General features: G+C 38.6%; 3 protein-coding genes across 3 annotated transcripts; 2 read left to right on the forward strand and 1 right to left on the reverse strand.

Annotated features, from left to right (window-relative positions):
* Positions 1-69: 69 nt before the first annotated feature.
* LOC120291941 (protein TOPLESS-like) lies at positions 70-4,883 on the reverse strand. Its single transcript, XM_039309760.1, has 15 exons — positions 4,780-4,883; positions 4,504-4,683; positions 4,267-4,377; positions 4,022-4,177; positions 3,710-3,836; positions 3,370-3,520; positions 3,154-3,263; positions 2,989-3,058; positions 2,839-2,912; positions 2,666-2,761; positions 2,475-2,570; positions 2,251-2,378; positions 1,914-2,145; positions 1,610-1,774; positions 70-552 (listed from the first exon to the last, which is right to left on the reverse strand). The coding sequence occupies exons 1-15, from the start codon at positions 4,881-4,883 to the stop codon at positions 70-72; spliced, it is 2,283 nt and encodes a 760-aa protein (XP_039165694.1).
* A 2,307-nt stretch (positions 4,884-7,190) lies between these two features.
* Positions 7,191-7,636, forward strand: LOC104437641. The gene has a single exon (XM_010050628.3). The coding sequence runs from the start codon at positions 7,271-7,273 to the stop codon at positions 7,526-7,528; it is 258 nt and encodes an 85-aa protein (XP_010048930.2). The 5' UTR covers positions 7,191-7,270; the 3' UTR covers positions 7,529-7,636.
* Positions 7,637-11,854: 4,218 nt separating this feature from the next.
* On the forward strand, positions 11,855-14,552 carry LOC104437642 (prostatic spermine-binding protein-like). Its single transcript, XM_010050630.3, has 3 exons — positions 11,855-12,090; positions 13,804-13,862; positions 13,946-14,552. Exons 1-3 carry the CDS (start codon positions 11,968-11,970, stop codon positions 14,280-14,282), a joined length of 519 nt encoding a protein of 172 aa, XP_010048932.2. The 5' UTR covers positions 11,855-11,967; the 3' UTR covers positions 14,283-14,552.
* Positions 14,553-17,021: the final 2,469 nt, after the last annotated feature.

A 17,021-nucleotide genomic window follows, 5' to 3' on the forward strand; every position in this document is an offset into this window, starting at 1 on the left:
TTATCAATGCCGCGTCACCCCTCCATCCATCACTACCATGCTGCGTTGTCCATCACACCCCTCTCGGCCCTAGGTCAGCGCCATGCGTCCTGAGATCTGAGGCAGCATGGCCTCAGGTTTGAGGTCATGACCGCCGCAGCCTGAGGTAGCCGTGGCCGCACATCGGAGTCCGAGGCCGCGCTGCCTAAAGTAAGAGTTGTAGAGAGACAGAGAGAAGGGCGGGCAGTGCGAGATAGTGGAGGTGGACGGCGGGTCAACCACGGCAGCGAGGAGGGCGAAGGTGCACGAGGGTTCACGGTATGATGATGTTTGGTGAAGGACATGTGCAAGCGCAGATGGCGATGGTGGAGTTATGCGGATAAGGGAGAAGGAAGAAGGAGGAAAGAAAACTGTGATGCTAGCGTCGATGAGTTTTTCCCTAGAAAAAAGAGATCTCTTTGTGGCTCTCTCATAGACACTCTTGGAAATTGCAGCTTGAGAAAGGGAGACCGACGGTGGTGAAGCAAAGTTGGCGATCCGCACAAAATTATGCAGAGAAAGCTCAATGTGCCTCTTACACCCAAGCGCACACACTTATATATATACACAGTCACTGATTGTGCGAGTGTGACGTGGACGCTGTCTTATGGGTACTATAGAATTTGGTGACAACGTATTTCATTTTTTTTTTAATAAGGAGCTTTCTTGTTTTCACATAAGAAAATGAAAACATGTAGCATAGTATGTCCAACTAGTATGGCATAATGGATTTAACCCGTGTGCTTCGCAGCTCTCATCTCAAAAGGAGAGACAATTTATTCATGGGTTGTGTAGTTGCAAAGGGGGTTTGGATTAGATTTATAGCAAAATGTTGATGGAGTACAACTATTCAAAGCTGGTCTGTGGAGTTGCAGTGGGTAATTTATCATAAGAGAGGCAAAGCTGTTCCTGTTCTTCAAGATTGCTTAGCGTGCAGTCATCTCTCACATTTGGATTTTGATTCAGACTGTTGGTTCCTCTATGGATAGCAGTACCATTTCTCTCGATTCACACGGATGTGTTGCATAAAATGCATGATCGTTGATGGGAGTCTTACCGGATCACGGCATTTTGAAATTTGCAAGATTTGGGACCGAATAGGATTACATCTGAAGCTGCATCTTGCAAGGGTTTGTACCATGTTTATCCTCCTGGTCCGCAAAGTTTTGGAATTACATGCTTAATTAGCAAAAGGTAGCTCCTCTTACAACACACTATTTCTATCAACCCTCTCACCAGATCTCTCTTTCTCGGGTTGCAACAAGCTAATAAACATGCACGGAGTCCTAATATATTCGCCGCCCAGACCACGCTCAACATCACATCGCGAAACACAGACCTTGAAGAAGTTGGTGCTTCACCATGTGTCAAGAAGAGCCACCTTGAGTTGCATGAACCTCCACATCCTGCAAAATAGACTTCAGGCATGTTCACCCCTTCATCACATGCACATGTATGGCTTCACACTTCATCTCCCTTTCTATCTATATACTGTTATTTTATATTGGAGTTGGTATTGATGTTCATCAAAGCATTAGGCCAGAAAATGAAATGATCGCACAGAAGCATCACGAGATTCGAAAACACTGACCATCATTGGAGATTCTGAAGCAACACTAGCGGCAATAAGAGAGCCACTTTTGCTTGTTTTGAGCAATTGAGAAGCCTTATTAGGGCCCAGAATCTTTATAGTGTTTCCATCTGCAATGACAGCCAGTAGACTTCCCTCCTTGTTGAAGCGGATGCGAGGCCTTGCCTTGAAATAATTCCAAAAAGGTAATTGGAAAGCTTTATCGAAAAATATGACTAATAATCTTTTAAATGCTCCCACAAGCGTGCATGCACAAACACACAAAAGCATTTTGAAGTGACAGAAAATCATTTCTCAAACTTACTGGCAGGCTGCCTTCCGCATCAGTAGTTGCCAAAAGCTTGACATTGTCCATGTTCCAGAATTTGATCATATGGTCATCACCGGCTGCTAACAAGCTCTTGGCTGTATGGAAGTGTGCAATGTCCAAAGAACATTTCCCCAACCCTTGATAGGTTCTTTTTACGGAACCTTCACTTTCATCCCACTCAACGAGGAATGACTCTCCATCATTATTCGACCCGCAAGAGAAAAGCCTTGAAAAGTGATAAGTGTAGACGTTTAAGAAATTGGAGCATCCATAAGAGTTACGTAATAGCACAGCATTAAAATTGATCAGTTCAATCTCCAGCACAACAAACCTCCTGTTATCATTACTATAAGCCATAACCATGCATGCACGGCCAGGTGCATTGTGATTAAATCTGGCCCCAAAATCATCATATAGCCATGCCCTTATCTTGCCATCCACAGATGTTGAGAAGATAAACTGAGGAAATAAAATTTCGCCAAAAACACAAGGATGTCAGCTAATATTTTAAATCGTAAAGGATTAATGGAAAAGCAGGTGAACTGCTGTTCTCACTTCAATGCCTGACTTCATCTGTGGGCGGATAGAATAAACAGGGGCATTATGACCTTCAAAAGTAAAACGCTTGACTCCATCCATCACATCCCAAACCTGCATAAGCATTGTCAAATACACTGCTGATTATTCATGTCATGAAATGAAGAAGAATGTCATTTATGTACATGCAAATAGAGGTTCAAGCAAACCTTGACAGTCCTGTCATTGCCGCATGTTATGAGAGACTGCCGCTTGTTGGTGGCAGAAAATGCCAGATCATTCACACGGCCATCATGAGCTTCAATCTAGACATCAGAAGTTGGTGTAACTAGTATGCTCAGCCCGCAAATACTTGTTCAAAATAAGGAAATGAGCATTATACCTCCAGTTGTGGCTTAACATTATTGCCACAGCCAAAAACATATATCTGAACCAAGTGTGTCGAATATGCAGCGCCTTTTCCAAGACAGAAAGTAAGTAATTATTCTTATATTCTAAGAAGAAGCATCTTTGAATTTGCATGTCTGCTTACCAAACAATAAACCATCTGGACTCCAATTTACACGAGTTATAGAAATACTTGAATCTCCAATCATAGCTTCCTAAATAATTAAAGAACTCTCAAGAATTAGTTCATGAAGATGGATGCGATTGTATTCACTACATGGATGGTGATATTAGTCAATATGGTACATACCTTGAACTTGGTAGAGCATGCTTCCATATTCCAGACCTTAAAGTTGTCAGAGAACAGTTTCACGCCAGAACCAACTTCCCATATCCCGATATCTCCATTTCCAGTACCAACTAAATGTTTAGATAAACGAAATCTGAATTACAGAGCTTGAACTTATGATCACGCTTATTGCAAGCTCAAAAAAAGAGAAAGAGCAGCCTGTTTATCAAAGTTAACCTAAAAGGTATGTCTGCTGAATGGGACTAAAATCGATGTCTGTCGGGTACAATTCCTCCTTCAATGTCTGGATAACTTTCATGGGTAGGTCATCAAGGACCTCTGATGCTGGTTGCTGGCTTAGAGCAGGATGAGCATCCGTTGATGTTACCTACACATGTAATAGAAGGTATTTTGGTGGTTCTTCCCCCATCTTCAAAGATGTTTTAATGGGATTGGATTAACTTAACTACATTTGATATCATGAATTTATCCAGAGAGGTCATTAAGCACAGCAGGACCATTTATCTCCTTAGAAAATTTAGATAGAAAATAAGCTTCCAATGGAAAAGGAACTCACTGCCAAAGCATCATCTGCTGGTGGGACAACCGGACTTTTAGGAGGTTGGCAACAGTGGTCTGCCAAAATCGTATGTATCACAGGATTTGGTACTGGATACGTACAATGGGAATGCTGCCAATTCAAGCTGTAAATTTCCAGGCAACATCACTGTTATGTCCACATTTGCCACGGCGGAAATGTGATTAAGGAAAGTCAGAAAAGAATGGTTGCATTTAATAGTTCCCATTCCACTATCGCCGATGTGAATCAAAATGGAAAAGTAATTCCTGCGCGATGATACCTAACTTGGATAGTGGTTAAGGAAATCACCTCTGGTTTATAATGTACCCCAACCTACATGGCTCGAATCCAGGTAAAATAAGTTTTCCCTGCAGAGCAGGATTTAGCTCAATATCCTTCTTTATTTCCCACCTTATTGCACTTCTCGCATCCTCTGTAGAGTACAAGGCAAGTTTGTTGTTTTTCCTGTTGAATCCAAATATATCCCATAACAAATGCTAAGTTAGATAAATATATGACCATATGGAGAAGCAATCACTCGAACTAGTTAATACCGTATATTATCCAACGCCACGAGTTCAGTCAATTCCTCGAATAATTCTTTATTTGCCTTGAAAACTTTTAGATCGCTCCTGAGTATATTCATTGCCTTTGGGACATCATTGCTGCCAAAATATTTGACCAATTCATCAGAACGTCGAGATTTAGATGCGAACCGGATATGGAAAAGACACATACATGTGACATATCCATGCATGATAATCGTTAGATTCCTTAAACAACAATATTACCTGTCCAAAGCTTCGAGGTACTTTTGTTTTCTCAATTCGAAATAGATCTTCATTGAGAATCTGTTGTCCTCCAGCTGAGTAAAACCAGAAAGGTACTTTTCTGCCTCTTCCAACCTCCCTTCCAGTATAAGCTCCTCCATATAATCCCAGTCAAAATACGCACCCGATTCCCGCTCCAACCTAGCAGAGAGAAAAAAAATAGTCTGGTCCATAAGAAACAAGAAGTCTGCTTATATTGACTTAGATTCGAGAGACAATCCCCATCGACAAACTTACTCATGTGCAGCTTCTTTGTAGCCGCGCTCTTTCAAGAACTGTAAGATAATCAAGATCAGATGGGCACCAAGATGAGGCATTCCAGGCGTATCAGGCAATACCATTTGGACAGTCTCCTAGCTGCGAAAATTTTAAGATACACAAATCAGTGTTCTTTTCGTCAAGGAGAATGAACTCTCGTCTAGTGCACGCTCCGCATCGAAACGAGGCACAGGAAATTTACAAGAGATGAATTCTTTTTCCCCCCATTTTACCAGAAACAAAAAATGGTGGTTCGATCACATAAAAAGTGACCATCTCTTACTTATCTCTAGTGCATATAAAATTCCGACCTCAAGCAAGTTGTACGATGTAAAGAGCCGTGCATTATTAGATTTTGGTCAATCTTCGGATTTATCGGCAAAGGAACTGTTCTGATCAAACATAGAAGAAACCAAGAAGCGAAAACCCGAACATGTATTTGAATGTCCATCCTGAGTAAAAACTTTCAAATCCTTTTTCTCAAACTTGATCAAAATCAACGTGACATGCCGTACACTCTATGATCGGAACAAAAAATGATCTCCAAAGAAGCTAAGAAGCCCCATCATCATCAAAGTGAAAGGATCTACGAAGCGCTCATGACTGGAAAAAAGAAAAAAAGAAAAAAGAATCAAGCAAGCATCATCTCTAAGGGGTTGTAGACAAAGAAAGGCCTCATTTTTTTTTACAAGAACGAGCAGCAAAAGCCATAAAAAGTTGGCCTTTTTTCCTCTAAAAAAAAAAAAAAAAAATTCTTGGGTTGATCAGTCAAATGAAAGAAGAAAATTCATAACAAAAGCGTGGGAACTGGGTCAGAAGGCAAAATTCAGGCAAGAAAACAAGGAAAAAGGTAACCTGGAACAAGAACGAGAATGATCAAACCCTAGCGTCGATGAATTTTTGTCTTAGAAGAAAGAGATCTCTCTGTGGATCTCTCTCACGGCACCCTGTAAAATTTCAGCTTGAGATAGGGAGAGTGACGGTGGCGAAGCAAAGTTGGCGACTCGCACAGAAATATGCAGAGAGAACACACTGTGCTTCTTACACGCAAGCACAGGCGCTTATATATGCACAGTCTGACTGTGCAAGGGTGACGTGGACACTGTCTGACATGTAACACCAGATTTGGCCACAGCCTAACTTTGCTAGCACAACAAGAGATAATGTGAGAATAAAATTCTATTGTAAATTACAAATTTTTTAAAAAATTCGATCCTATAATAACTTTTATAATTATTTATAATTTGATTTTTCTTAATCAAATTTGACTATCATTCTACGATAGATTAAAGATCATTATATAATCATTTTTCATATTTTTTTAATGAGAAGCTTTCTTGTTTTCATATAGAAAAGGAAAATAAAAAAGAGGAACAATCAAAACATTGGTTCCGTTGCTGTCAGGTGTCCTGAAAGATTTGCTCACGCGTAATTTTTTTTTTAATTACATATATCTTTAGGAATTTCTACCGCGAAAGAGGAAATACTTTCCGCAAGCAATATCACTCTCCATGTCATGTAATTTAAGTAGTTGAACACTTGTATGACGAATGATAAATACTTTCCACAAGCGGCATCAATTTTTGTGTCGTTAATCTCTTTCGATGCAAGTACCGTTTACTTAATACTTGTCCGGCGGAGAAGATTGCTTTTGAAAATTTATTTCCTAATAGTCAATGGGAAAAATTCCACATAATTTTTGTTCTTACATCATTGTAAATATTTGTAAAAATTTAGATCGCTTTTGGAGCTTTTTTTTCTTTTAATGGCATTCTATTATGGAAATCTCATTTTTAAACTTTGAACTGTAGCGAAATTTGTTCATTTGGACGAGTTTGGACATAATTTTTTGGCAACTAGCTGAGATATGGTCTGAGTTGATCGAGTATGAATATGCATCCTAATATTGGTTTCTTGGAATGGTAATTGGGCAAAGCGTAATCCAAAGGACAGGTTTTACTACCAAATAAGCACCACGAGAACATCCTCCATTTATTTGGGGACCATATGATTGAGATTGCATATATCTATTACAGGGAGAAAAGAAATGTACCACACACAAGACACACCTTTCTTCTCATTTTTGGATATCTAGGCACGACTCTCTTCTCCCTACTACATTTGGATTTTCTAACAACTCACGATGATTTGCTTCCTTATACAGAACATTCCTATCTAGGGTTTTCCTAGTTAGATGTTTATTCCCATTCCGGTGTTTGGGGCATATCCTTTTGCGCAAACCTGAATTCTCTATCCGAGGCAAATGCCACGTCGTGGATAAGTTTCCATCATTGTCAATGGTGATATTTTTCTCACCCTTATTTGGATTGACAAAGAGGGTCTAGTTAACTCACATGCCTTTTATTTGATATCTAGAAAAGCATTTACAGTAATTCCCTTCTCTCTCCCTCTCTCTCTTTCTCAAGAGTTGCAGGTCTTGAGGTTCTCTCTGGGGAGGATTTTGCTGAACATGGAGGGGCGCGACTCGTACGGCACGTCGTGGGCGGACCAGTGGGACAACAACCCGGACCCAGCTCCGGCGGAGAACGACAAGAAGAAAAGCACCACGAGCAACATCACGACGGCCAAGTACAAGGAGAAGATGGGGGAAGGCCTCGTCAAGACCAAGACCGCCGCTTCGGACGGGGTCAAGAAGGTCAAAGAAGGAACCTCCGTCGGCATCCAGTGGATCAAGGAGAAGTACCAGAAGACCACCGGCAAGAACTAATTTGGCTTAGTTCTCTCTCTCTCTCTCTCTCTTTCCGGGTCATGTGACAGTTTTTCTGTTTGGTTCTTTCGATTGTTTCCTTCATCTGTATTATAGAGACATATGCGTGCTTGCATCTCACTTTGTATGATATGACTTGATGATCATTTTCCGCTTTGGATGTCTAGTGGATTATAGTTTCCTTTCTTTGAAATCATGTCACAAGTTTCGTGCCGACAGAATCGGTTCATGTTATCTCCGAAGCGAGCTGACCGATCGTCAGATGATGTCCATGGTATCTCCATATTATCCGGGCAGAGAATACGTGATCCATGGCCAAAGATGGATTTGCTCGCGTGCTTTGGTATTCTAGTTTTGAGATGAGAGTCTTCGACTAACTGAGAGAAAAGGCCAGCTGAGATTAGATGATTCAAATGATCAATCTTCATCTTGGTCAAATGAGGCCCGCCTAGAAGACATGGGAAAAATTATAAAAAGGTCTTAAACCAATTGCACTTGTATTAATTCAAATCTAAAACTTTTAATTTAATCAATTAGATCCTAAATTTTTTTGATAATTTGTCAATATAATCTATCCGGCTAATTTTTTTGGAAATCACTAACGTTGATGCCAACCATCTTATTGGCACAGCCGGAGTTTGACTTGACTAATTTTTTTTTCCTGAATTTTTTTATTTTTTATTTTTTGGGTTCTTCCTCCGTTGGTGGTTGGGTCTTGGTTATGGCCAGCGACCTACCACAAGCAACAATTAGCGAGGGTTGCCTTTGTTTGAAGCTTTCGAGGTTGGTCCTCGCTAACCTCTAGTGAGGCTCAATCTTGCCGGATATGATGAGGGCAACCTTTGTCGATTGTCACCTTTGGCTAGTTGCCGGCCATCACCAAGGTCTGAAGACTAGCAAAGAAAGAATGAACAAAAAAAAAAAAAAAAAAAAAAACAAAAGAGAAAATAAAATTTTAAAAATGATATTGTAAAAATTATTAATGTCAGCATCGGCCGTGCCATCATATAGTACAGCCGGCATCCACGTTAGCGATTATTAGTTAAAATTGACCGGATAAACTAAATTATAAAATTATCAAAATGTTTAGTATTCAATTGGTTCAAACTGAAATATTTAGAACTAAATTGATACAAGTGCAATAGATATAGGAATTTGTATTTTTTCCTAAGAAATGGATCACATCTCTTTATTGACCCAATCCTTCTTTAGAGAAGAATTGGACATTCACAATTTTAATCTCCATTGGCTTGTGAAATTCAGCCCAGAAGGAATTACCTTTCCGTCTACCACGTAAATACCCGGATGCATGCTTGTTGTTCATATTCTTTGGGCTTAAGCCTAGCCATTCATCATGTCGAGGGTGGACGACAAGATACTGCATATTGGATTTGAAGTTCTACTCTTTGCTTGCGCGTACTAGTCTTATTTGAAAGGACCTTTCCGAAGTATACATATATATATATTAACGTTTCCATATCTTTATTGAGAGAGAGAGAGAGAGAGAGAGAGAGAGAGTACCTGATTTAGAACTAGATAATACTAACAAATTGAAAAGTGTCTCGAAATTTGTAAATATACTAAAATCAAATTGCGAGTGGAAAGCCAAAATGGGTTTCGGCAATGTGTTTTGGGCTAAAACCCTTCAAGTGGGCTTGACAGAGTGTACAGCTCAATGGAGCTTATGAGTTGGAGCCATACATTGATGGCCCAAGCAACGATACTTTGAATTCTAATACATCTAATTAGGGGTAAGCATGGGTTCATAATGGAACATCGAACTGAACCAAATCGGCCGGAGGAACCGGTCCAGTTTCACATTCTCACTATTCCTGATTCCATAAAAAAAAAAAAAAGGAACTAAAATTGTGCAGTTCAATTTCAAGTTCCCACGGTTCTTAAAAAAAAAAAAGGAAAACAAATTGGTTGTTCGGCTCTCCGTTCCTAAGTAAGGACCAAACCAATAATCGAAGAGCTTGGTTGGGAATCTTTTTATGTTATATGTTTTAAATTTTTTATTGTTTATTTTATTTTACGTATTCATCTTTTGTAGATTGTTGGTATTGACAAATGCACACTTTTATTATTGCATTCACTTTCCATTTTGCTTAATTAACAAAGAAAAAAATAGAAGAAAAAATGAAACAAAAGAAAAAGAAATTGGCTAGTTCTTGAGTAGACCTTAGACTTGATCTTGGAATTGATTGATAGAGTAGGTTCTAAGATCTAAATTATGTAATGCAAATTTTGGGTTCCAAAAATATAGAACCTGTCATGATCGGGTAGGTTCTAAGTAGAACTTGGACCGACCCTAGATCGCTCACTTTTACTAGTTAACTTGGGTTTATAAAGCATTCCAGTTTTTCAACTTTCCATCGACGTAGGACGGTCCTTTATAGTATTCATGAGTTTCCATAATTACTTTATTTTCTAGATTTTAGAATATCTTTTCATTTCACTAGTTAAAATATGGTTAGAGCCTTTATTGTTCTTGAATATCCTCTTAAGATTTCTTAGCTCTTTTTTTTTTTTTTTTAAAAAAAAAAAAAAAAATCTCTACTCCCAATATATGAAGAAAATTGTGCTAGTAAATTTAGATCGGTTGATTGTGAAAGTCACGAGAGATGCTTGCTAAATGAAACAATCTCCTTAAACATCACTATGGAAAAAGGACATACAAATGGAATAACTTTTGTAGGTCACTTATTTGAGTGCTATATATATATATATATATATATATATATTTATTTTTTACACTTACTTGAGCGTTATAACTGATTACTAAAGTATTACGTAACTTTTTAATCAACCACTTAAGTACCATAACTTTTCAAAAATATTTAACAAAAGTGTATATACTATGTTAGATTTCTAGCACTTGAGTGAACTTTTTTTAAATTCTTGACATTTAAGTGGTCAATTGAAAGTTATGCTCCTAAAATATAAATATATATATATATATATTTATTTAATTATGGCACTTAAGTGGTAAAAAAAAAGTAATGAAACTCAAGTGAACGTCTTACAAAAGTTATGGTTTTTGTGATGTTTTTATCTCGCATCACCATCTTTTTTACTATAGCTACCCAATCTTCCGATTAAAAGTTAGTAGTTCCAGGTTTCATATAAGTTCTACTTGGAAGTTGTAACCTATTTATTGGAATAGGTTTTTTATTTTTTAGAACTTGGAACTTACCCCATTACATGTTCTAGGGTTTATCCAAGTTTCACATATATTATTAATTAAATGATCATAGTAAATTATCGCCTTTAATGATGAATACTTATTGTTACAATTCACTAACTATAACTTATATTTAACCACACTAAATATATGGAATACTAACAAAATAAAAGTCCAATCATAAAATGAAAGTTCATATTTGTGGTTTCAAATTATACATTTATCATTGAATGTCATAGAATACCGAAAGATTGTGTGAATATATAGATAAAAAAACACAAAAATTGCTCTAAGTTTGAGGTTATAGGTTCCTAGTCTAGGTTCTAGGTTAAAACCTAGAACCTAAAATCTACTTGTCAAAATATGTTTTTTAATTTTTGGAACATATAATCTATTCTATATACTTTGGAACTTTGAATCAAACATGTTCTTATCGGTCTAGCTCTCAAGTTCCAGGTTCTATTATGAGACCATGCCTACCTCTATTTCCTATGCTAGTTCTACTATGAAAAAAATGATACGAGAATCTATTAGAGCTTGTCCTTTCCACATTTTAGTATTGCTATTTTAAGATTAAAAAATGTATCTCTTTTTTCTTTATTCTAACACAAAAAAAAAAAAAAATCTTAATGCCCTTTTTCAAGCCCCTCTCTATCTCATAGTGAACTTACTAAATTCTAATTGCATCCCCCTTATCAACATTCTCATCCTAACTTTTTTTTCCTTGGGAAACTTCCAATCAGTAGCTACAATAATCATATTTTTTTTCATAATTTTTACGAATTGATGCTCGAAAAAAGATCATCTAGAAATAATAGAATTTAATATTTGACATAAATGATATTACAATATGCAAAAAATGATCTTCCCTTTTCTTCATCATTATGATTAGGCAAAAGATTGACGCTCCAATGCATAGGACACATTTCTTGGCGCTTCTCATTTGTAGATATTATTTGTTTTTAATTAGTAAAGAGATATTTTGTTTATTATACATCAAACCCCCACTCACCGAGTCACTCACTGGACCGCGACGCAGTGAGCCCACCCGGGTCCGGAGGCCAATTCCCTCTTTTGCCCTCGGAGTTCGGCGTATTCTCCACCGTGTCCCAAGCAAAAACCCCCGTTTCGCAAAACCCTAATCCCGTCCAGCTCCTTCTCTAATCCGATCCGCGGCCCCCCTCCTCTCTCTCTCTAGCTTTCTCTCTCTACATCGCGAAGCTTCTCTCCGCCGCAGCGGCCGCTGCCCTAGCAAATGGACGCCGTGTGCTCGAACGCCGCCGTCTCCGACGGCTTCCTCGGCTCCGTCGCCGAGGCCCTGGCCGCCGAGGCCGCCGTCGTCGCGGTCAACGGCCTCGCTTGCTCGCTCCTGATGATGGTACGGTCCACTTTTTTCAGCTCATTTCGATGCTATCTCGATGCACTGTCTTTCTGCTCTGTGCTCCGGAGAAATGGGTTTTCTGCTTCTGGGTATTCGTTCTTTTTACTGCTTGTGGGCGAATTCGCTGTCTTTATTATGTTTTGGAGTTTAGGTCTGGAGTTTTCGGGTTTTCGGGCCTTGCCGTTGCCTCTTGCTCTTGCTCTGGCCGCGACTCTGCGCGATTCTGCGCTTGCTTGAGCCTCTGTTAGCGTGAATTTAGGTCCTGGAGGTGATTTCGGGGATTATACGTGGTCGCCATGCTGTTTTGGTACTTATAGCCAGTCAAAAGTGAGGAGCTTTTTACTAAAAAGGAAAAAAAAAGTCAAAGCAAAAGTTAGCCCCAAGTTTTGCAAATTGAAGAAAGAGCTCATTAAATTAGTAGACCCAGGTATATTTTATCATGTTGTAATGCGTAATTGGTAGGGGAATCTTACTGGATGTCTGTACCTTGAGATAATATTTGATGGGTTCGCATCTCGCAGCTACTATTCTCGAGAGAACTTCAACGTAAATAGATTTGCTGGTTTAAGGCATTGTAATCTTATTAAAAAGAAATCCTTTGCAAATGGAGTCGATATGTCAGTCTACTTTCTTCAATTTTTGCGGGCGATACATCTTGCGGTGAATTCAATATGCTGCTGAAATCCTGTGTGGCAGAGCAGTTTGTTTTAGTCCTTCTCACCTGCCATATTAGTTTTAACCTATGATAATAATCTGTATGCTGGAATGAAGCTAACTCAGTGGAAAAACTTCAAATAGCATTCTCATTGTCCCATGTCATAATGTTTTCTCTCATAATTTTTTGGTTGACATGAGTTTTATTTATTTTATCGTACATAATTGGCTTTTACTTTGATCCACTGCCTTTGTGTGAAATCTATATACGAGCACCATTTATCTTCCAGCATTTGTCATCTTTGTTGTGATAATTAACAAGTTTTGAAAATTCAAAATTTAATTTGGATAATGTGACATGTTAGAGAATTAAAAGAACAATGTCTGTGCATGGATTGAATCAAGGTCCAGCGGGTGAAAGGAAATTGCTTTCTTTATTTGTTTTTTCTATGCCAGTGAATTTGTTTCAAAAACACTATGCTTGCCATTGGGTTACTATTTCCTGAACATCCTCAACTTACAAGATAAGGATGAAGTCTTGCTTCAAATTAATATCACTGTTTTTGGCAATAAATCAATATTATTTACAAAATCTTCATTATGCACTGTATCTTGTGCTTGTGCCTTATACTCTTTATCCTGGAGAAGTGGCATACATAGGCGCTCTTGTTGGTCTTTTCAAATTGATTCAGCAAATTGTTCTTTGTCTCTGTACATATTACAGAGTTTTGTTCACATTACTTGATCTTGTTTGCATCTACATTTGTCTCTTAAATATCATCTGGATTTAGCTTCCAACATTTTTCCCTTATACACTTACATTTACGTTATAGCATTTGGTAGCTTAGGGGTCTTACGTTGTTGGCAAAATAATTTCTTCTCCAGCATTCATGAAGTTATCTAAGGCATTCCCTTTGTGGTACTGTGATGTTGGTGCATTTCTTAAACACTGGCTTTCCGTAAAGATGCTTATGATTTGGTGTGGGTATATAATTTTTTTTTTTAATTTCGTGAACATCGGGCTTTTTTCATTTCTTTTGCTTATGACTTGCCCAGATGAAACCTTTGACTGGTGCAGTCAGCATCCTTCCAAAAGAGCTGGACACATCTCAAAGGTTTGTAGTGAAGCAACTGCCCTGTCTCACTTCTTTCTGGATTGCTTACCAAAGGCAACATCACATTGATGCTTTTTCTTCAGCTTTCCCATTTCTGAGCTGCATGCTGTGAAGAAACCTGGTCCCGAGAACACAGATGGCAGCGAAACTGAGGATGATGATGATGATGAGGACGACGATGAAGGTGATGACCAGGATGATGATGGAGGCGAGGAAGAGGATGGCTCAGGTGAAGAGGGTGAGGAGGAAGGGGATCCAGAGGATGAGCCTGCAGCCAATGGAGAGGGGGGAAGTGGAGATGACGACGACGATGATGACGATGACGATGATGGGGAAGATGAAGATGAAGATGATGAGGATGATGAAGATGAAGATGATGAGGATGAGTCACCTCAACCTCCTGCAAAGAAGAGAAAATGAGATTGTATTATGCTTCTATTGGCTCGTGTTTAATGTGGTGTTTGCTTCTTCGGAGGGTAGGTTTTTGCTAGTGTTAGGCTAGAATTGGGGGATTTGGGTTTGTATGTTTGCCTCTTTGCATTAGAGAAAGATGCTTAGCTTTTTGTCGTGACCCTTGTTCAATAATTCTAGTAATCGCTGTATTATCGTCGTGATCTTTTCGCTTACCATGTTTAGTTTCTTAGATTGCTCCTATACATATTAATATCATTTCTCCAGATTAAAAGATGAGCTGCAAATTGGTTATGAATTCATTGGCTTCACTTGGACGGATATGTTCCCTTTCGCGTTATGCCGTCGAGTTTGTTACTGTCCTTCCTTCACTTGGTCAAATCCCAGAGTGCTTGCTAGTGGGTCTTAGGCAAAATAAGCTATTGTTCTGAAATGTGACGTCTACTCGAGAGTCTCGGAAGATACCAAACAGTGCGCTGCGACGGTTTGTATGTATGTGAATGTCTTCTTAGAAGTTGTCTGGAGTGATAGCTGGAGGACTTGTTGAGGCATTTCTTTTCTGAAGTTTAGTCCTGAGTCTTGACACTTTGTAAATTGTTTACAGAGTCTTGTTTTACAATATTGTCTCTGTGATTTAGGAAGCCTTGCGTTGATCTACAATACACGGAACATGTCAATGATGGCAAAGCGTTCTGTCCCTCGGTGGCAGCGATTTTTGGCACTTGTTCGAGTTTATGGTGAGAGAGACGTTCATTTAAGAAGCATTACGACCTCGATAGCCTCTGCTGCTCAAAGGTCGACCCAATCCAGAGAGAAAGAGAGAATTTATTCATGGGTAAGTATTTCACACGGATTTGAAGGGAAACCATAGAGACACTCTTCTCCCCTTTCCTGCATCAACTGTTTTCAGCAACCGACTGCGAACGACTCGCCTGGCCACAAAAGGAAGGGAGGATACCAACCATAAGAGAAGCTGAACGAGCCCTGTGGTGCCCAAGGCTTTTCCACTGTTAACCAGGCAATAATCCCCTTGCCTTGCGAAAAGTGAGGGATCGACCGCCTTGGTGCTCTATAACCTGGCGCACTTGAGCTTCATGCCGCTCTTGGCACAGCCAGAGTTGTTGATCACTGTCACCGTCCATTGTGGCTTGCCCCGTATGATCCCCCGGTCCGGATGGTCCGGACAATGAAGTTCTCTGAAGGTGGGCTTGCGCGCAGCCCTGAAATGGAACAAAAACGAGAAACGCTCGACATGAACCCACATATCGCAATTGAAGAGCGGACATAAATGTCCAGATCGTTAAAGCCGGAGGGTCGTCTCTACCTTCGGTGATGAAACTGAGAAGAAGAATTGCTAGCAAGGACTTGATGCCTGTCATTTTATCTTCAACCCTGTTCTTTTTATTTTTTATTCTATTTCCATTAACTAGGTTCCTTTCTCTTCGAGGACATGGCAGTGAGATTATGGCCTATTTATGGTGTGTATTGACACAGTGATATTTTGGTACGTGCCATATTTCCTTGGGGTGATATGGATTTCCTTCTAATTGAGTTACTCTTAATAATTGTGGTTGAAGCATCAATAACTCTTCTAATATGAGAATGAATTTTGGTTTGAGTTGTTGTATGAGTTAGTTATATTTAAGAAAAATGTGTCATAAATGGATTTAAATATAATATTGACGTTAAATGGGTCATAAATGAGTTTAACACTCAAGTAAACTCAATTCACTTTTACATGCTCTCTTCGTTCTCTCTTTACCCTTACTTACTCTGCACTTTCACTTTAGTTTGGTTATAATTTGTATTGAATAGAAATTGGTTAAAATGGGTTACATGGGTTTATTTGGATCAGATCATTTCCAACATGATCCCACATCCTCATCTGATGGGTCTACTCGAAGTATGAGTAAGCCCTTCAAAAATAGTCCAAAACATTTAAAAGAGAGAAAAAAAAGATTTGACACAATCATAATTCCTCTACTCTTTGCATGAAATTTAAATTTAAAACTGTCAACGAACATATTTTCAGACCATTAGCAGTGAATCCAAACTACCAATTCAATTAGCCATTTCTTAACATTTGACATCAGTAGTATCGTTCTTTGTTTCATAACTATATCATGCCCATTGAATTTCCATGGACATTATCTATAGGATCATTATTGTCACAGCCCGAAACTATTATAAAATAGGATGACACGGCCATCCTTCCACACGAATGACATAGCCTCAAATTTAACCAACTACTTGATATTAAAATATATATCTCTAAATATATATACATATCAGATAAACCAACAGTTCGGTTATAATATCGGAGTTTCTATAGTTCACCGAAAAGAATATGTACAATTAGAACTCAGCCAACCCAACAATTTACAACAACTATATAAACAACTCTTTAAGCCATACCCCAAAATATAACTCTCAAAAGTTTTTAGTGGCACTCTCATCCTAGTTGTTGCCAACTCAAAGAAATGATTCATTAATGTCAAATCAAAATATAATAGCTTGCATGAATAAAATGCGTTATATATGATTTCAACCAAGTTATATCAAATAGGAGAATTTTCCCTTCATTCATAATATCAAAATAGGTATAACTGGTTTAGTTCAATAATCGAATTCGTCCTATCTCATATCTACAATTTATTCCACACTCAATATCTAACTCAAGTTCTTAGAAGTGGCTCTCACAAATTTATATTATTGTGTAGCACTTAGTCCTTACTTCACATACAACAG

The sequence above is a fragment of the Eucalyptus grandis genome, chromosome 3 (assembly GCF_016545825.1).
Source record: "Eucalyptus grandis isolate ANBG69807.140 chromosome 3, ASM1654582v1, whole genome shotgun sequence".
Taxonomy (NCBI): Eukaryota; Viridiplantae; Streptophyta; class Magnoliopsida; order Myrtales; family Myrtaceae; genus Eucalyptus; species Eucalyptus grandis.